Source organism: Harmonia axyridis, chromosome 2 (assembly GCF_914767665.1).
Source record: "Harmonia axyridis chromosome 2, icHarAxyr1.1, whole genome shotgun sequence".
In the NCBI taxonomy this organism is placed as follows: domain Eukaryota; kingdom Metazoa; phylum Arthropoda; class Insecta; order Coleoptera; family Coccinellidae; genus Harmonia; species Harmonia axyridis.
The window spans coordinates 14820311-14841710 of NC_059502.1; the positions used below are offsets into that span (position 1 = coordinate 14820311).

Genomic DNA, 21400 nt, shown 5'->3' on the forward strand with positions numbered 1-21400 from the left:
ATTTATGTTCATGTTTTTGAAGAAAATCAGAAATAATTATTCATTAATTTGAAATAAAACTAAATTATTTATGCTCCCTGGGCATGACTTTTACAGCGTTGTCAATTTACCTGCGCGATGGAAGTGTTATTGCCCAGTTATTAAATTCATGTATTTGTTGATAATTTATTGTGAGTTAGTGGAAGTCACTTGTTTTTATTTATATTCGAAATTAGTTTCAAAAAGTACTAATTGACGAATTCTGAGAAGTATGGAAGACAAACCATTATGGAATCCTACTAGTAGGGGTCAAATTCTGCGAGCACCTAGATCAGCCCCCAATATTGCGGCCAATAGTGATATTGATAGAAGTTCTGTTTCTTCAACACCTATAATTCCACCGGAACAATCAAAATTGAATGCTGCAGCTGCTGAATTCATCCCTAATAAATGTTATTATGACAATACTAATACAGTTATGTCAAAACCTCCTCAATTATCTGTACAAAACAGACTGAAAATCCATAAGGATACAGATTCTCAAAGAAATCAGTCATCAAAAGATGTTACAATCAATTCAAGATATTACTCACAAGGAGATAATAATTTTCGTTATACTGATAATTCTTTGGATGACCGAAGGTTGAAACAGTTGATCAATACTCTCACATGTGATCCAGGGCAGTTTGATAGTCTCTTAGACATCTTCAGGCAAACCCTTAGACCGTACTTTGAAGACATTATTGCTCTTGCAAGTGTTACAGACTTACTTGTTAGTCAGGTATAAGTTCATAGCACTTTTTTTAACCTTTTTATGTTATTCTTCTCTCATTTTAGGCTATAGATCACCAAAGCTTTCGTTATACAGCCGCCAGATTATGTTATAGCATAGAGCAAGAATCTCCCACATTCAGAGCACAGCTTCATTTAACATGTGAACGAGAATTGAATTCAAATCCAAACAAACAAGGCATTGTCCTTTTTGTTGCGGAACTTTATACACAATTACATCATGAAAATATATATGGAAGGTTTTTATTGAATGCTTTCAAACAGCTTCTTCAGGAAAGAGGAGACAACAATGTAAAATGTGTATGCCAAGCTCTTAAGGTAAGACAAATATATTTTTGCATAGTGACAAAAGTATGTTCATCTGAATTTATCCATTATAATATAACAATAAATGGCAATATGACTGACCAACAGGCGTATTCTTGAACGCATTGTTATTTCCATTATCCACAAATGTTTCTCTTTTCTGTTTATGAAATGCATGTTGTGAAAGTGATCTTCATTTTGTCCTCTAACCTCGAGACCCATCATTACCAAGGTTTTTATTCACTTCTGTAAAAGTGAAATGAAACTAAATACATTATAGATGTTGAAAATAAAGTACCATTTATATAAATGGTACTATATTGTACTATCTAAAGATAGTAATTTGGCAATTGTTTTTTTATTCAGCTAACAGGAACAGCTTTAGAACAATATGACAAAGAAGCACTTGATGAAGTGATGGACATGCTAAATAACACCAGACAGTATGTATCAGGAACCGCTCTCAGTTTGTTGGACATTGTTATGAAATTAAGAAATATAAAGTGGGGATATAGTAGTCAAGACTCCAGTGGCAGGTATAAAAACAAAACTCTTAATTTGTATTATAAATACTTCACATTATTTAAATTTTTTTTAGTAATAGTGAACAAGAAGCCTATTGGGAGGATGATGTTAATACAGTGTTTTATAATCCTGATGGAAACATGCTTTCAAATGAAGAAACAGAATTTTTAGCTGCTAATCTCCAATCAACTGATGAATATTTCTTGTAAGTTATAATGGCACTTCTGTATAATGAGTTGAATTAATATCTTGTCTTAATCATTATAGAGATCCTTCAGAAGATCCTGATGAACTCTGTGATCCTGAACCTGAGATGGATGAAGAAATCCAAGCTGCTTTTAAAGAATTTGTCAAACTTGGTAGACGGTAGTTTGAAGCATATTGAAAGAGAAAGAATAATTGTGATGTATATTTAACTATTAATTCGATAAAAAACATTATCATAAAATTCTGGTTTTCTATTTATATTATGTTTTAATAACTGTTGTAGTATTTTATAGTCATTTTATTTTTACTCTCAAAAACAATTTATTGATGTGTTGAAATCATATGAAAATTTTACTGAATATCAGTAGTTAATAATTGATCAATAAATGATCTCAAAACATGAACTTCTTTGAGTAGTGAATAAATATTATATCATTACACAAAAAGTGTTTTCTTAATATCCAATAATGCTTATTTTCCACATTGATTTTAAGAAAATCTAAACATTCACATAAAATCTTCAAGTTTTAAGATCACCTTCATATGTGAATTGTTAATGAGTTTGGTTTATTCTTTGGTTGTGAAAATCAGCTCTCCACAGTCTGATATTTTCGATCTTTTAGCATTATCTTCCATAAAAACATTAATTTAAGAATGCGCATCGTATGCCACAAGCAAAAAAGTTATACCAAATTTCGGAAAAATAGTCTTGAAACTACCAACTCTGTCATGGACTGTGGCTGTGTCGGTTGGGACCAGAGACAGTCTCGCTGTGAACGATTAGTGTCTCATTTTTTTAGTTACTACAACTTCAGTATTTGTCCACTGTTGGTCATATTTTTTCCGGAATAAATATCACAAATTACCAGGAATCCAGGAAATCCTGTTTACAATAAATATCCCTACAGTTGAAAACTAATGCTGTAGAGGGCGCAGCCTATCATTGAATCGGAAATATTCTGTGGAACAGAGTGAAACCCACAGAACACAAATAACCCTTAACTGGATAATTTGTAGTTCAATTGAAATTTCTTAGAGATGTAGTTCTAACTGTAAGTAGGGCAGATGTACTGCGATTGTCAACGTAAGTTGTCAAAGAACAATTAGAGTTTGTTGACTTTTGACTGGAATTTACGTACCCGGTTTCAATACTCAGTTTCGCCTTTTTTACGAATTAGTATTTTTCATGTCTTGAATTTGACGGGTTCTTCTATTGCAGCGTGGCGCATCCCGCATTGAACGTCACGTAGCACGTCCGATATCAGATCAGTGGAGGTGGTTCATGTTTGAATTTGAGTAAACTTATTAAACTTGAGTGTTCCTAGGATTTAGTTTTAGTAACATTACCTGTTCGGTAAGGAATATATATTTCCAGTAGTTAGAATTAATAAATAAATTGCTTGATAGGAAAACTGTAAAATAGATATTAGAACAATAAGTGTAATTTTTTTTATTATCAATAAAAATTATACGTACTTTCAAAATTAAACTTTAGGAAGTGTCGAGGCAGCTTTTCAGAAATCATTTCTTTTCAGAAATGATCAACAATAAAGGTATTGAAAAGATTTGCTGTTTGGGTGCCGGATATGTTGGTGGACCTACCTGTAGCATTATAGCTTTGAAATGCCCTGAAATAAAAGTTACTGTAGTTGATCTTAGTAAAGAAAGAATTGCCCAATGGAATTCCAATAAATTACCTATTTATGAGGTAAGTAATATTGCTATGTTACTACCCAGCAAACCATGTTGTTATATGCGCCTTCCCGTTACATAACATCCCTAAGAAATGAGGTATATACCTGATACATCTCAAAACTAATGTATCTGATACATAACATTTCATACATCCATGAAATTATTTGACTTATTGATGTATCATATATGTAACATTGTTATATTACTGAAGTTACGTATATGATACATCTTCCAGCATCCCTAAAAACAATATAACTCTGATATCTACTAGTGTGTAATATAGTTACATATCATATATGTAACATTCGCAATATATATTTTACATTGCTAATGTTATGTAAAAGCTATGTAAATATAGCATATTCATGATATATTACTCAGATCTATACAAGTACTCTTATAATACATAACCTTTATTAAAGTTGAACTGTTTAGAGATTTTTGCCAGGACTAGTGCAGTGAAAAGTGATATGCATTTTCTAACTTTTGATTGTTAGTTAGAAGTGATGAACTATAATAATAATAATATTCAATATTCTTTGATTTTTCATCAATTCCGGATTACTTTCATCGTGGAAATATGTGAGATAAGAAGTGAAAAACTGTAATAATAATATTCAACATTCGATGATTTTTCACCAATTCCAGATTAGTTTCATAGTGAAAATATGTGAGGTAAGTGAATATAAGTATACTTCGACAACGTAACTACATTTAAATATATAAATGCTGTTGTATGTGCCTTTCATTTTGCTTTTGTACTTGCATGCCTGTTAATAGCATAGGTATATTTGCTGCATGTTTTTGTGGATCGTTAATGGAATGTGTGCATGGTTTCTGTCTTCTTCATTCAAATTATATGCATTTTGATATTTTTCCTTTTTATGGTAATTTGCATTTGGGTGTATATAGTTCTGAAGTAATACCACAATTGTTTTATCATCTAAATAAGAAGTATCTGAATAGTGCGCTAGTTTTTACTACTTAGACTATTTTTCTGCTATACTTTATTTATGTTTGTGATGTATATACCTATGTTATTCTCTGCTATTCGTGAAATTAAAACATCTAGATTTCATATATGCACAATACACTTTTCTTCCATCATTATTAATGACCAATGTCAGATCACATAAGGATGCTTTTTGAAAAATAGATTCTGATAAGTTTAATCAAATGTTTTAGTATGATATAAATAATTTTGCTGTTTCAGAGTGAGGAATCACCTCCTGAAGTTTACTCATGTATTCAAAACTTTCATAACTTTATATTATGTAAGAAATTTGTTATTTATCCAATCAGGAAACCTCGTTACTGAGAATTTTAATTGTAAATACCATTTTTTAATAACATTCCAATATGTTTAGGTTTTGCATCTCAATCTTTTATCCAATGTGCAGACTTTGAGAAGATAGATATCAGCCGAGTGGATAAGGCTGGCCACATTGAGGATCAAGAGACAAAAATAAGTTTTGGTTGATGTAGGTACTTTGATTACATTAAAAATTTTAAATAATTCTATGATCTTTCATTTAACAAACACCCAATCGTTAAATTATTAAATCCTGTTTTACTATTCATAAATTATTTGTAATATTTCAAATGTGGTGCATACCAAACGTAGGAATCTGGTTTTTGTTGAATTTTCTAGGTTCAAAATAATAATATTGTTGACTAAAAAATATCTTTCTAGCAAAAAATGAAAGATGGAGTTTAAATATATATTTTTGGAATGCACCTTAATTCATAAGTATCTCTTTTCATGTAATTTATAAGTGATATATCTCTTATTAATTGATGTTGGCTAGATACCAGCAGTTTTAGTTTCAATTGGTATTGTGTATCATTTGTTATATTTTTGTTTGGAAGGTATTGAAAAAAATTCCAACAAATTCACTAAAACATAATTTGTGTGGTGTCGGCATATTTAGATTTTTTATATGTAGTTTGATTAGTTTTTCCTCCAGAAAGAATTGTACAGGTATGTATTGTTTTTGAATTGCATAGAGAATTTACTTCTGAGTACCTATATGTAATATAAACATTCAGATAACTATTACATTTTTCTTATGTCTCTTGTTTGTAGCAGATATATTTCTTTTGGTTATATCACATAGAACGGATAAATTTTTTTATATTGATATTACTGAGTATATATTATGTAATATAACCATATATAGGTTGGCCCAGTTCTTGTAGAGTAACTTGGTGTATTCACTTTTAGGATGAAAGCGTCATAGTCACTTTATAGGTCAATAAATTCACAAAAACATAAGGAGGTTATTGACATCAGGTTGTTCAAAATTAAAGATTTTATTGATAAATCTGGTAACTTGAACAACCTCGATATAACTTCCTTATTATGAAATTACGACCCATATTCATATTATGTTTTCATCTTAAAAACTGAAAACTCTCACAACTGTTATTCTACAAAAAACTGAGCCAGCCTGTATATATTTATATTACATAAAAAGGATGTACCATAAATATTACAGATGTAATATACCAGCGATGTATCATGTATGTTACATGAAATGTAACAGCTACGTATATGATACATAAAGGATGTACCATAAATATTACAGATGTAATATACCAGCGATGTATCATGTATGTTACATGAAATGTAACAGCTACGTATATGATACATAAAGGATGTACCATAAATATTACAGATGTAATATACCAGCGATGTATCATGTATGTTACATGATCTGTACATGATACATGGCAATTTTGTTACATGTTATGTAACGGAAGGCGGACATAGAGCGGTCGTTGAGCGGTACTAGAAAGGCGCGTGTATGTTACATTGTTATGTAACATAGATCGTTGTAATATATATGTTATGTCTATGATACGTATTTGTGTTTGCTGGGTAGAATAACAATATATTAATTCTGTCTCAGAAATGTCACAAGAATTCAAATTACCAGCTCCTTTTTTGTATTTTCATACTTGATCCGAATAGATTTCAACTTATAAAGATAAATCTGTCTTTCCATATTATAGTAACTCAATTTCATCATTTCTTGGGAACTCAATGTGTGAATTCATGAAATTGAAAAGGGTTATTGAGGAGATTAGGATTATTACAAATTTTATCTGAAGTGGACTAGGTATAAGGCCTTTTTCTAAAGTATTAAATGATGAGTCTTTAGTGTATATTGCAAAATATATAGAGATAATAAAGCTTGGATCAGATCATACAATACTCGATATAATATAAATGCAAATTTTCATTCTTATCGAATCTGCAGTTTTTAAATTAACAGAACAAAATTTCGAACAGCCTTATTTACCGAACCTACCCTGAAATTTTCAAGGTAATAGTTCTTTTCGTTCGGCAGTTTTCTTGTTTACGGACGGACAGAATCGTATTTGAAGACGGATTCGTCATCATCGAGTCGAACCTCATCGTTCGAGATCATACCTAGCTCGAAATGATAGAGCGATCTGTTTAGGGAACAAGAGCGCTCAAAAATGATGAATTTTCTGTCCAGTAGTGATTTACAAGATTTTCAAATTTGGATATTGCTGTTGTTTAATTTACCAGTTATTTTTGAATTTGTGAGATAATTCATATACATACAATAGATTTGCCGACAAAAAACTCAGGACGATAGACAAGCGATTATTTATTCAATTTTTGAATTAGTGAAATTTTCTAAGGAAAATGTAATTAATTTTTTTCGAGCAATGCTAATCGAACTATACGAAATTAATCTCATGGCTTTATCAAAAGAAGGAAGTGAGAAGTGAAAGATAAGGTGAAACAGGGTTTTTAAATCTTTTCATTTCTCCTACGCTGATTCAGGGTGTCCCGAAAATCATCTATCTGTACCAACGCGTATCAGGCGACGGACTAGGTTATACTAATTTCAATTAAAAACAAAAACCCATATCAATTATTTTATTGATTATAGCATTGTTGTCTCTGTTTTAGCTATATTTTTCAAAACATCGAAAGTTGATTACTTTTGCAAATTTTTAGAGTTTAGTTCAGCAGCGATGCGATTAACTTGAAATTATTATTTCACATCTAAATACAAAATTCCATCTCTGTCGACTTCGAGATATTGGGTAATTTTCATTGATTTGATTTTTCTGAATTTTCCACGGTTTTATACCGAATCAAAATTTCAATCCTATCGGATCTGTAATTACAGAAAGGTATTTAGTATTTAGTTCTTCTGACGTGATCAGCATGAAATTTTCGACGATGATTTTTATTGTCACTCCACATCTGGATGCAAATTTTCAATTGCCGTAGTTTCGAAATTAATAGGAATACAAAATTTCGAATTGCCATATTTACGAAACCCCTGTTCGGATTTTGCCCATAAACGAACTGAACAGAATATAATTTTCGGAAAATTATATATCGTACCTACTTCTGATATTTCTGAAGTAATGAAATTTTAAATGTTATATCGGGAATAAATAACAAGAATTTAAAAATTCTTAAGATTGTATTTGATCTGAATGAATTTACGTATATGTACACATCTTATTTAATCTATTAAATAATCATCTATTGTGTAAAATTTACAATGTTTGTTGGAATAATAATATGAAGTCTAGTCAGGTTTACCTTGTAAATATTTGTCAGTTGTAAAACGAGATCCAAATAAATTCGGCAAAACTATAATAAATATCAGCTCTGGATTTATTTATGACAGTTCGGCATTCGTGAATTTTTTTTTTACTTTCTATACAATGATGGAAATTCATTATCAAATGAAATAAAACAACATTAATTTCTACAAATATTAATATTTGTGCGAATGAATTTAGTTCTATTACATTTTTTGTCTTTCTATTTTGGAATATTATTTGGAATATTTTGATTTATTCTCTGCTGATGTGCACGATAATAATGTTTAATTTCACTGCCATCTTCTATTCTGGAAAAAATACTAACGGAACTAAAAATAAAATAGTCATTTCGTTTGATAATAAAACGATGTTCTGCTTGATTTCTTATGGTTCTGATGCTGCTATAAACACGAAACTTTCAAGGAAGCTTGAAATGATTATTGCATATACAGGGGGGGGGGTTCACAGTTGATGGACAAATTTTGTTTTCATTCCTTGTGATCAATTTTTTTTTTGAAAAATAATTTTTTTAAAGTTTTTTCCATTCCGAAATACGAATAAAAATTGACCTGTCTAGACGTTTTCTGGAAAAACTCAACTCAATCAACCGAAAGGAAACACATTGCGAACATATGGAGATTTAGGTAACTCGAAGCGAAGGGTATAAGAAAGACCATCCCTTATATAAGTCATCACATGTGTGTGGCCAAAAGGTTCTCGTCAAAGATCATTTCACCAAGACCCCATTTCGTCTGTCTATAACGTCTTGAGCTTATTTAAAATCATTTAAGTGTATAGTAAAAGAAGTCTGCTCAGCCTATTTACAGATCCATTATGGTTCGTTTAAGCATAAGTGGTATTCAGATGTGTAGAGCTTATAGAGACATTGGGTTGAGGGTTCCCACATTCGACAACCCTTATTATTTAATTATCCTTTTGGATGATTGTAGATATTCATACATTTTCCGTTAGAGGATTGTCATTGAATATTTTCCACGAATCTTTAGATACAAAAATAATAACTTCATCTTCACCTAAAATTTTTATATTTTACGTTTTGGAATACAAATCTGCACTATGGTGTTTCCTCTTTTATCACATGATATGCCAACTTGTCTAAAACAAATCATAAAAATCCTTGGACAGAGACTGATTGCTCTTAAGTTTGAAGTTCTATGGTTCTAACGACACAATCTGACACGACACTGCCGAACAGAATTGAATTCAACCACAGATTCATCAGGCTCAAACATCTGTTCGGAGAACGAGTTCCCAAAATTTGTTGATCTGAATTTGATACAATGCATTAAAAATATTAGAAGAATAGTTCAAACCATGTATGGCATCTATCAGTTTTTTTTATCACTAATATTTATTGGGTTTGAATAAGTGGAGATATTGTAACAATAACAATTCTCCGCTACGATTTGGTGAAGTTTTTCATTGGGATGACACACTCAGGATATCACTGTTTTGATACAAGAAATGATTCATTTTCAAGAAGTTCCTTGAAGAGTTATCAAATGCATGAAGAACCTCAAGTTATTTGTTATTTATTCATTAATTTGTTTCATTTTCAATAATTACTTAATCCTTTTAGGACATTAAAGATTCTATGGGAATTCTAGATTTTTCTTTGCAGTGCACATGTGTTAACTAGATCTTTCGGTGAGATAATATCACAAGACCGGAAATAACTTACTGTAAAGGGTTGACTTTTTAGGGAGAAAGGATGAGGAAGCATATAGGTGTAACAGGATCATGGTACACCCCCATTATCTCCGTTAGTTTTTAAGGTAATAGATTGAAATTTGGGATATCCCATATACATAATAAGCGACACTTTTTGATCTAAAAATGTTTTTTTTTCACTTCCTGTTTCGCCGGAAGTGATACCAACTTTCGATTTTCAAATGGAACACTCTGTATATTATTACATTTTTGAAATCTGCATAATTTTCGGAATCCAATGATATCACATAAGTGACATTTCAAAGGTCAAAATTTTTTATAATTAAATTTTTAGTTTTCCATTTAAGTGTGCCATGATGGTTCCGATTTATTTCAATTGACCCGTCTAATACTAGTAATAGATTTTGGGGTAAAACTCAAAATTTTCAAATGGAACCATATTGGTACCATGGTACTATTCATTAGCACTATCAATGAGGAATTTATACATACCTGGTAATAAAATGTGCGATCAATACAATCAAAATTACAGCTAAAAGAAAATGAGAAAATACAATTATTTTGTTTTAGCTATAATTTCGATTTTATTGAACGCACATTTTATTAACATGTATGGATAAATTCCTTAGTAATAGTACTAATAAATGGTACTACGGTACCAATATGGTTCCATTTGAAAAAATTGAGTTTCAACCCAAAAACGATTACGATGTACTTTATTTGCACATAAAGAACGCAATTTAGTATTTATGACGGGATTTCGATTTTTCTAGTATTAGACGGGTCAATTGAAATAAATCGGAACCATCATGGCACACTTAAATGGAAAACTAAAAATTAAATTATAAAAAAATTTTAAGTTTGAAATGTCACTTATGTGGTATCATTGGATTCAGAAAATTATGCAGATTTCAAAAATGTAATAATATACAGGGTGTTCCATTTAGAAATCGAAAGTTGGCATCACTTCCGGCGAAACAGGAAGTGAAAAAAAACATTTGTAGATCAAAAAGTGTCGCTTATTATGTATATGGGATATCCAAAATTTCAATCTATTACCTTCAAAACTAACGGAGATAAGGGGGTGTACCATGATCCTGTTACACCCGGTATACTGTCCACCTATTGTTAGACGTTTTATATTGCTATACCGTAAGCAAAAATTAAAAAAATAATTATAGTAAAGATCTAATTGATGTCAGGAGATGTTGAGCGCTTATTACAGCATTGGAGATCAAATTGGCTTGGTAAATTTCGATATTTTTGCATTACAATTTTAAAATCGATAAAATCTGATACTCCATTCTTGTTCGACATTTTTTTTATGGCTAATTTGGCCCAACTGTCCCTCACCCACCTCACATATAAATTTCAATTCAAATCTGAATGAACATCTCCGAATTGATAATGTTAAAAAGATTTTATCTACTCCTTTTGAATTATATATTCATTATTCAACTGCTTCTGAGCAATTAATAGTATCTATTAACAAACATCGTGAGTTATAATAACTCACTGCTATAACTCACTATAATAAATCGGAAAATATGGATCTATGCTTCTATACTTCTCTGCTTCTATTCGATTGGTCGAGAAGGAACATTCCATTATTGTTATTGAGGGGAGGAATGTCCGAGGGAATGTCACTTTAATAATTTTGACGTCTTCAAATTAAGTTGATATCTAATTATTGTGAATGTTTTGCTGAAAACGATTAATTCAGATAGTGAAGATGAAATATTATATAGGTATACATTTCCAAAAGACAAACAGCTAATGTTACCATACCGAATTACTTGCCCGAAAAAAATATAAAGGAGTTTGTAGCAGTAAGGTCATTAAGTCGTCGTTTACAGGGAATGTTTTTTGGTATATTTCAATGCATTCTTATAGGCAACTATTAAGGGTTTTCAATATAGTACTATGTCTGTACTCTGTACTGGATTCGAGCTAGCCGAAGCTAGTTCGATTGTGATTGGTGACACTAAGTTTCCATCTCCTCTTGTAGTCGGGATCGAGCACATATGTTTATTTACCGTTCCTTCTGTCTATATTCTAAGTCTGTATTTTTTTCTTAGTATTTATTGATATAGTCGTAGATAAAGTATAGTATTCAACTTGCGGTAATGATCATAACTCACTTGATGAATTACAGCACTTGCCTGCGGCTCGTGCTGCAAACTTCATCTGCGTGAGTTATGACCTACATTACCGCTCGTTGAATAATATACTATTATTTCACTCACGATTTATTCTTGGAAATATAGGTCAGTCCATTCAATTGATTGATCAAGAATGATAAATTCGAGGTAGCATCGGAAGTGTCAAGAAATGGCAATGATAAGATTATATTCTACGCTATATTTATCTCTTTAAATAAACGATGAATTTTATCGATGTTTGCTAAATCGAGGGTTTATTATTATTTTCGACAATAAACTTTTTATAATCCTCTGTGAAATGTGCACATGTTCAATCATGTTTCGTAATAAGTGCAGGAAGATAAAAATCGATCAAAAGTTAGAGGAAAGCTCTTACCGAAGACATGATACTGGTGTAGAAACCACATAATTATACAGGGTGTTCATAGGTCTTTTATTCTTAATATTAACTAAGAAACCTCTTATTTTCATTTGTACCTCAAATTTAAGAACACCCTGTATAATGAATATCATATTTTCTCAACAAATTTCATTTCTTACAATTTTTTATCAACAAAATCTGGCAAATACCTTCTGAGGTATCAAATTTTCCAAAAAAAAAAATTGAAATTATTCTAGGAAATAGTAGATAATGAAACTTTTTCTGAAATTCCAAGGGATCGTTTTATTTATGTTTTTTTTTTAGCCTGGATTAGATGACGTGGTTAAGCAATGCAGAGGTAAAAATTTATTCTTTTCAAATGACGTGGAAGCTGCCATTTTGGAAGCAGATCTCATTTTCATATCTGTGAATACTCCAACGAAGACTTTGGGAAATGGAAAGGTGAGTTACTTGGTATTCTGAAATACAGGGTGGTTCACATATAAAACAGCTCAGACCATGATTTTTCCGCCTTATTTTTTCCTGAAAACTAAAATTTGGACCACCCTGTATATTATCAATTCATCTTGTGTTGCCTAGTTTCTGAGGAATGAATAATTTTTTTTATTTCCCTTAAAAATTCATGGATTGTGATCTCTTAGTTTGGAGCATCAATGCAACAAATTCCATATAAATAACTCTTTCAGTTTCCGAGAAAAACTTTGGAAGGCAAACGGACGGATTTTTCATTTGTTTTTTGAATTCTATACATTCCAAAACGTAAATTGTTAAAATTTCGGGGGGGTTCCAATTTCTAACGATTCCAAAGATTTATCATCGAAAATAATAACAAAAAAAAAATACTTTCATTGCGAATCTCTACATTCAACAAGGAAGTCATTTCTCCGGTGTAGATCCTTCGAATAAACATTTTAAATATGGGAGAGAAAAGTGACGTAGAAGTACCATTGAAACGAAAGGTTAATGAAGCAATCATTCCTAAAACTATTACGTTGATGATCGATACTTTTTGAAATTCTTTTATGGATAAGTCACGAATGATGCAAAACTCAGGATGATGGTTATTGCACCATCAGCATTGTTGGCTTTTACATTCGTTCAAGGATTATTTTTAATTCTTTCAATGGCATTTAAAATTTATAAAGATAGAACGTACCTTGAATTCATAATAAATAGATGATGGTGACTTAAGAATCACATGAAATTATTTGTTCAAATGAACTTGGTTGAATTGGTAGGATTTTGAGATAAGAGATTGAGCAGTAAATATTGTAGGGATTTTGCGAGTCTCAATGTCAAGTTGAGACTCAATCTGGGGCAAATTTCGATGTTTTAGCACTACAATTTTTAAATCAGATGAGATTGTCAAAATCTGATTCGCCATTCTCGTTCTCTTTTTCTGAGGAACTAACAAGAGTAGTTTTCATTTTTAGTCACCTTCTTTTGTTTTCGAGTTATAAGGGAAAATTGGAAAAATGGCGGTATCGAAAAAAATTATTTCTTCCCTAATACTGATTATAGAGCTCTGATATTAAAACACTATACAGGTACTTTTTCACCTAGAATCCAGTGGCGTGCTCATCAAATTTCAGCACGAAGCTATGACCCAAAGTAATGTTTTTTAAATGGTAACACAAGATTTTCGAGCCATTTTTTGAAAGCTTAATTTTTACTGTTTTCAAAAATATACAACATCGTATGGTTTGTAGGAATATAAATAATAGAAAATGGACAAAAACCTTTTTTCATCTGAAAGTTTCAATATTTCTATGATTTCAACTTCAACTGTTGATGAGTACAGAAAAATAGAGCTTCCTATAACAAGAACAGTCAATCTCATTATATATACACTTTTCACAATTCTTACAAAATTCTATTATTTATATTGAACCATACCATTTTGTATATTTCCGAAATGATATTTAAGATACCAATAGTAATAATATTTTTGTGGTATTTTTGTAAATCTGAAAGCTATTGGTTTTGATAAATGCGAAATAAAATTTCCTTATACGAGTTTTCAAATGACAATGATGAAATTTAAAATGGTTATAATGGCAACGCTGTTTTTTATTTTTTTGACATTTTTCATATCATTTGTTCGCTCTTGTTGCTGAGTCGATTAACTGAATAATGTCGTTCATGAATTCTTCTTAAATTTCTTTCAGTATTCACAAATGAGCACTGATTTCGTTAGAACAATTTAACAATTTCTAAACGTTGTGGAAGCATGTATCTTTCCAAGATTAAATAGCATAACCTACTGAACACAAATGACATAATAAATGTCGAAAATTATTGCACAGTGTTGCCTTATAACCATTTCAACTTGTATAATTCCTATTGGAATTGGAAAACCATATGAATAGTGAAATGATTTTCTGTGAAAATTTATCTCGGAATAATTAACCATTTCCTTATTCCTTTATAATAATAAAAATTTCGCAACTTCAACAGTGTTAGAGGTAGTAATGATAAATAAAAATTCAAAAAAGTACTGACGTTAAGCGAGAAGCTTTTACGCATTTGTTCAAAATATATGTATTTTTTTCCGGAATTTCGCATGCAGATTATTGCTTTGACATTCTCAACACAAATCTGGAGTCAACATAGAATATATAGCATTTGCAGCTAATAAACGCGTATTTGGAAGTTCGATATATGCCGTTATACAGGGTGTTTCCTAACTACGATACGAAACTTCAGAGGGTGATTATACATCATGGTATATGCTTTATTCCAGGGTAGAGCTGCAGACTTGAAGTATGTGGAAGGAGCAGCTAGGATGATTGCAGACATAGCACAGAATGATAAAATAGTCGTAGAGAAAAGTACAGTACCCGTAAGAGCAGCTGAGAGCATAGCTAAAATTTTAGGCGCCAACAGGAAACCTGGAGTGTCATACCAAATACTATCCAATCCAGAATTTTTAGCGGAAGGTAGGTCATAATTTGATCATTTTATTCGTATCGTTCTCATGAAAAAATATTTCAGCATTGTGTGTGATCACCTTTCGGATGAAAAAACTTTGGGCCTCAGATTTCCGCTGGCATAATGCATTTCTGACCGTTCTAAACAACTTTGGTTTGGTGTCTGTCTGTCGGTCTGTGTGTCTCTATTCAGCTTTTTCACAATAGCACGCGCTAAACATGCGCGAAGATGAAATTCCCGGGATTTACATATCTTGTACCTTCTACTAGTCCGATATTGATATTGGTATGGATAGCTTAAGAAAAATTATGTTAACAATCGTAATTTAGCAAGAAAAAGTTTCCTTTCGTGTTATTTCTCGAAGAGGTGGCCAAAATTGACCACCGAGATCTTGTAATTTAATACCGTTAGACTTTGTTTGTGAAAGATAAGATCTATGACAATGCCTCATATTCGATTCAAGATCTTAAAGATGGAATTCGTTAAGTTATCGAGAACCACCAGTCGCAAATGTTCGAATTGGCCATGGAAAATTTCATGGAAACGATATGGTGCTGCAACCGTACCTTTGACGGCCATTTGGCTGATATCTTTTTCTATAGATAATGGAGTACCTTCCTCTATTAATATTTTGAACTGAAGAAAACGGTTGTACAATAATTACTAGGATTTATCTGAGACGAATTGAATGCACATTTTCAGGATTGAATTATCGAAGATTTAACCCAAAAAAATTATATGATATGGTCACAGCGGAAATGATTAGGACTTCCTGCGCCCAAAAAGCGGCTCTAAGATTAAGGGCAAACTGATAGTCGATATTTTGAATGTTTGAAAAGCAAATTCTCACATGTGTGGAACGAAATATGAGAAATACTCTCAAACGAAATCTACAAGTAAAATATATGTCTGAAATTAAATAAAATATGTCTGTAGGATAAAAATTAGTTTCGTATTCCAACAGCTCCTCAATTTTTTTGTCGATAATGGAAAAAATATATATGCGGAAATAAACTGATTTCAACGATGATTTCAAAGTTAGAATTGATGAAAACTCTATCATATTCGCAGTGCTAAAGAAAAACTATTTGAGATTTGAGAATACATTCTAAAAATCAAATACGGCTGGAAGTTCATACATTAAAACATCATCATAGAATAGATTTCATAATTATACATAATATTTGTTCCCTTTGTCGTGAGACGCTTGCGTTTTGACTTCTTCCTTTTGAATAAATTTTTTTTTAGTTTAAATTAGCATTTATTCATGTAAATGAAATTTGTGTATTTAATAGCTTCACAATAAATCTGAAATTATTATTTTTAATGTATTTTTTGAAATTTTGGGACTTTTTATATTTATTTTTTGTTTCATCCTAATAAATTTATAGCTTCATCATTATTTATTTTTCAGGTACAGCAGTTAATGACCTTCTCAATGCAGATCGAGTTTTAATTGGAGGAGATGAAACACCGGAAGGCCAATTAGCCATTGAAAAATTATGTAGTATTTATGAGCATTGGATACCTAGGAAAAAAATCTTAACTACCAATACCTGGTCTTCCGAACTTTCAAAGCTTGTAAGTATGAATTTCCCTGTGCCAGAGTTCAGTTTCATTTTAAAAGACTGTTGAAAGTTAAATTAAAATTGGACATAAAAAACAATAGTAAAATGCGGTGAAATTGTTTCTGGAAAAATCGTCCGGAAGATAATTTTTCTTGAGAAAATATTGGAATTCATCTTGCACCGTTCGAACTTCGAATTAAACTCCAAGATACAGTTTTCCATTGCTTCTTCCAAGTGGATTTTTTTTTTCATTAATTTCTACATGAACTGTGAACTTTATATTAAAAAAATCTGAAGTACTTACTATAATCTTTTTCTTATAGGCAGCCAATGCAATGTTGGCACAAAGAATTTCTAGTATTAATTCATTGTCAGCAGTATGTGAAGCTACCGGAGCAGATGTATCAGAGGTAGCGAGAGCAGTCGGATTTGACTCGAGAATTGGATCAAAATTCTTGCAGGCTTCCATAGGTATTCATTAATTTTGATTTATTTTTCCCTTCTCATTTACTTTCGACCAGAGGCTTGTTGCCCCAAACTACTCTGCATCTTTTTCAACCTTTTCACAACTAAATTTTTTGAGCAACATAATTCATTTGAAAAGTTGCGAAGTAGTTTGGTGCAACAGATCCTTTATGTTTCTGAATATTCTAAATGTTATTAATACATTATTTATGTTGTACCTCTTGTTGGGATTGTTTCGAAACTTCTCAATGTTATTTTTTATTCCTATTGGTTTTGGTGGGAGCTGTTTCCAAAAGGACATATTGAATCTGGTCTATATCTGTGAGTGTTTGAACTTACCTGAGGTGGCGTCTTATTGGCAGCAAGTTATTGACATGAATGAATATCAGAAGTCGCGGTTCACAGCCAAAATAGTGCAGTCGTTGTTCAATACAGTGAGCGGCAAGAGAATATGCATTTTAGGATTTGCTTTCAAGAAAAATACTGGCGACACCAGAGAAAGTCCTGCCATTCATATAGCTAAAACACTCCTTGATGAAGGTGCTTCATTGAAGATATATGACCCCAAGGTAAGGACTTTATCCTGTTTCAGGAAACTAACACACCACTCGAACCATTTTAAATATTTAATTTTTGTGGGATCTCAGGCTAATTGGTAGTTGAGAACAATTAATTCCTTTTGTTATATCTTTAAAAAAATTTTTTCCTAAAACTCTCTCTTTAAAACTAAAAAGTTCGCCTTATTCATGAAATATTTTTTTCATAGGTTGATCATGATAGAATATATGAAGATCTCACCCATCCTATGATATGTGAGGAACCTGAGAGAGTGAAAAAACAAGTTTCTATTCATCAAGACGCTTATTCAGCTGCTGAAGGTACTCATGCCCTAGTTCTCTGCACAGAATGGGACGAATTCATTGTAAGTATTTATTTTGAAGAAAAAAAATTAACATTTTTGGCAAATTAAATGTTCCTATACTTGCCAATTTTTAACATATTCAATTAAAGTTTCCTCAGCTGGAACAAATCCATACAAAATCCAACAGGGAAAACTTCTTTTAAAACTAGTTATAAATATTTCTCTTGAGTTCAAACTTTATTATTGAATAAAGGTGTAATTTTTGCTAATAATCTTCGAAGCAATGTATCATCAGCTAAATTTTAGAACACTACCTTTAAAATATGGAACTAAACCCAAATACTGGACTAAATTTCATAAGAATCATATTAGTAAAACACTATCGGAATTTATTGAGTTTGATCAAAATTGGACTAATTTGAAGTATATCAGAAAAAGTTGAAATTATCTGCCCTTCAAACTGAATGTCCATACCAAATCCATTAAAATCAGTTCAAAATATCTATTTAGAGAAATATGTTTGCAGACTTTGGATTACAACAAAATATATGTGAACATGATGAAGCCTGCTTATATTTTTGATGGACGTAAAATATTGGATCATCAATCACTAATAGACATTGGATTTCATGTTCAAACTATTGGACGTAAACTTCAAAGACCCATATCAAACAGATGCTGGAGCAGCAATCCTACTATGAGTTGATAAGGAAAAAGTATCTCATAAATATTCATCTCTTCAATTGAATCCCTAGTAATTTGATGTACTTAATTTTATATTATTGCCGCATAATTTTTCAATTGACTCTATTCATAGGTATTTTTGCTTTTGTTATGGTGATTATGGACAATTTTTGCATTAATAGTAGAATTTATTGCAGTTAAAGGAAAGCAAATTTAAATTTTATCACACATCTGCATAAGTAATGAGTGACAAAAGATATTGGGCTTATATCTCAATCTTGAGTTTTCTCAATCAGATATTTATCACAACAAGATCCATTTTCTTTTAGTCAACGAAATCGAAATTCAACAAATTCATTCACTACACAAAATATTGTGATTTTCATCAATAGATGAATTCGATCTTTTTTTTATTCTGACATATCCATTCCTTGATTTTAAAACAGGCCAACTTAAACACCATACCATTTTTAGGTCTAATTCTAAGCTTGATGTCCTTGCTTGAAATGCGCATGCCTTCAGACCTATTTTGACGCCCAAGTCAACCCCTTAAAACACTATGCCCTTTTCATGTCTATTTTTGGGTCTGGCGGTCTGAATAAGTTCAGGCCTATTTTTGACTCCTAAGTCGGGTATTCTTCTTCCTAATTTGAGTTATGTCAAGTTCAAGAAATAAAAATTGTGTTAGCGAACCTGAAATTTCATGAAGAAAAATTGAACTAGGTTATTTTAAATAGCTTAGAAATAACCCTTAAAATGCATAGTGTAATAAGGTTTGACATAGTGATGTAGTGATAGTATGTTCGTGACAGAAAATTTTTATAAACCACCAAAATTCTATTGGTTCAGAATATATTTTTCGGAGAATAAATGGAAATATAGTGACTCGAATGCAAGGGCCTACTAATCATGAAGAAAATTGATTTTATTCCAAAAAAAATACTGCAAGCAGCTGTGGTATCGTAATTTGCAAACGGTATTTTTCAATATAATTTTGTGTATGATTTTTATTTACTCGATTCCTTCATACTCTAAATTTCATTCCTCAAAATATTGTATGAATTCCAAGAATATGATTGCCAATGCAGTATTGTGTTAATTGTCTGATTTCTATTTTCGCATTGTCAGTATTTAGAATAAATAATCTTCAATTTCCCCGTTCAGAGGAATTATGGTTGAGTTTCCATTTTCATTATGGATGCAATCTCTCAAAGAGTATTATAACTTTCATTCCACTTATTGGCACTCATTTACGAATTATTCATAATGTATTTATTCGTACATCACATAATGTATTTTTATATAGTTGAAGTCAAATAAGTATTCATTCTCTTTGTTAAATTATGGAGATGCTCTTATGTAAATTATAATTTATTTTATTCTATATCCATACATGTTTTAAATTTTGTTTTGTTACTATAACTATTGGCTGTCAATCATTAAATTATGGTGCATTTATATTGATTGAATTTTGATGTTATATTTTTAAAGTGCAATATGTATGAATTTTCCAAAGTATGTCTATATATTTATTAATATTTATATTTGTATTATGACCCCATTAAAAATCAAAATAAGCTAACGTTTTTTTCTAAATAACTTAAAAAGTGTTCCTCGATACAAACCTCAAATTTCATTCATTTGGAGGATCTAATCGAAAGACTGAGTGATGGTGAAGAGGAAAGGTGAAAAGAAATTATTTATATTAGTTGCACTCCGAGAGAAAACGGAACAATTAATAAATATACATATATTATTATTTCCAATACTACGTTTGTCAGAGGAAAAAAAATTCAACTCCCGATGAATTTTTAACAGAGTACGTTAAATCAAATGTGGAGATTCAAAACATTTATATGCATTGATCTTTCTAGTTCAAGAACATAATCCTTGAATGTTTGAGGAAAAAATATTGAAATCTATTTTTCTGGAACTCAATGTAACAAATAATCATAAAAGTAAGAATAAATATTACTACTATGATACTGAATTCAAAACTTTTTACCACAAAGCGCTTATAGTTCCGGAGGTATGTATTTTTATTTTTTTACATTTACATATTTTTTCACATTTCAAGTTATTTAGTGTTGAAAGAGGAAATAATGAACTACATTACATTTTGTATACCCTTTTGATACGTCTATGTTTTGAACTGATCAAGTGACTGGGTAGAAAAAAAAGATAAAGAAAAATAAATTTTAATAATTGGTACCTAATGTATAAGTACGACCATAGTATAAGGATTCCTTATACTATGGTACGACGAAAAAGTCCTTACTGGTACGAAGATAACCTTATGACAATAGATCCCTGACATCAAAAAACAAACTAGTACCAAAACCAAATAACTTTGAATTGAGACGCATGGAAAAAGGAATTTTACCGCAAAATTTTCTACCCCAAAAAGATTTGAAGATATTGACTATTTTATGACCAGGACGAATTAATGATATCTTTGACCCTTTCTTGTTATGTTATATTCGTTTGGGAAGCAATAATGAACTCATCAGAAAGTAAAAAAATAATGGACAAATACAGCGGCGGGGTT

The 21400-nt window shown here is 31.0% G+C and overlaps 2 protein-coding genes and 1 long non-coding RNA gene across 5 annotated transcripts; all 3 read left to right on the top strand.

Annotated features, from left to right (window-relative positions):
- Nucleotides 1–38: 38 nt before the first annotated feature.
- On the top strand, nt 39–2067 carry LOC123672106 (polyadenylate-binding protein-interacting protein 1). Its single transcript, XM_045606094.1, has 5 exons — nt 39–760; nt 817–1089; nt 1444–1613; nt 1676–1807; nt 1870–2067. Exons 1-5 carry the CDS (start codon nt 251–253, stop codon nt 1970–1972), a joined length of 1188 nt encoding a protein of 395 aa, XP_045462050.1. The 5' UTR covers nt 39–250; the 3' UTR covers nt 1973–2067.
- Nucleotides 2068–2906: 839 nt separating this feature from the next.
- LOC123672558 (UDP-glucose 6-dehydrogenase) lies at nt 2907–20429 on the top strand. 3 transcript variants are annotated; one of them, XM_045606702.1, is made up of 9 exons: nt 2907–3163; nt 3345–3517; nt 12646–12783; nt 15086–15281; nt 16688–16854; nt 17165–17312; nt 17583–17875; nt 18073–18228; nt 18695–20429. In XM_045606702.1, the coding sequence occupies exons 2-9, from the start codon at nt 3347–3349 to the stop codon at nt 18872–18874; spliced, it is 1449 nt and encodes a 482-aa protein (XP_045462658.1). In that variant the 5' UTR covers nt 2907–3163; nt 3345–3346; the 3' UTR covers nt 18875–20429. The 3 variants fall into 3 exon arrangements, with proteins under 3 accessions (XP_045462658.1, XP_045462657.1, XP_045462656.1); XM_045606701.1 differs by having other exon boundaries at nt 2908–3163; nt 3305–3517; nt 17577–17875; XM_045606700.1 differs by having other exon boundaries at nt 2908–3163; nt 17577–17875.
- Nucleotides 3540–5044, top strand: LOC123672559. The gene is made up of 2 exons (XR_006746331.1): nt 3540–4179; nt 4718–5044. It is a non-coding gene; the product is annotated as an uncharacterized LOC123672559 (long non-coding RNA).
- Nucleotides 20430–21400: the final 971 nt, after the last annotated feature.

Excerpts from the sequence above, each read along its gene's own strand:
- LOC123672106 (XM_045606094.1), top strand. The coding sequence starts at position 251 with ATGGAAGACAAACCATTATGGAATCCTACTAGTAGGGGTCAAATTCTG. Across the intron at positions 761-816 it reads CAGACTTACTTGTTAGTCAG|GCTATAGATCACCAAAGCTT; the intron begins GTATAAGTTCAT and ends CTCTCATTTTAG. Across the intron at positions 1,614-1,675 it reads AGTCAAGACTCCAGTGGCAG|TAATAGTGAACAAGAAGCCT; the intron begins GTATAAAAACAA and ends AATTTTTTTTAG.
- LOC123672558 (XM_045606701.1), top strand. The coding sequence starts at position 3,347 with ATGATCAACAATAAAGGTATTGAAAAGATTTGCTGTTTGGGTGCCGGA. Across the intron at positions 17,313-17,576 it reads ATTCTTGCAGGCTTCCATAG|GTTTTGGTGGGAGCTGTTTC; the intron begins GTATTCATTAAT and ends TTATTCCTATTG. Across the intron at positions 18,229-18,694 it reads CAGAATGGGACGAATTCATT|ACTTTGGATTACAACAAAAT; the intron begins GTAAGTATTTAT and ends ATATGTTTGCAG.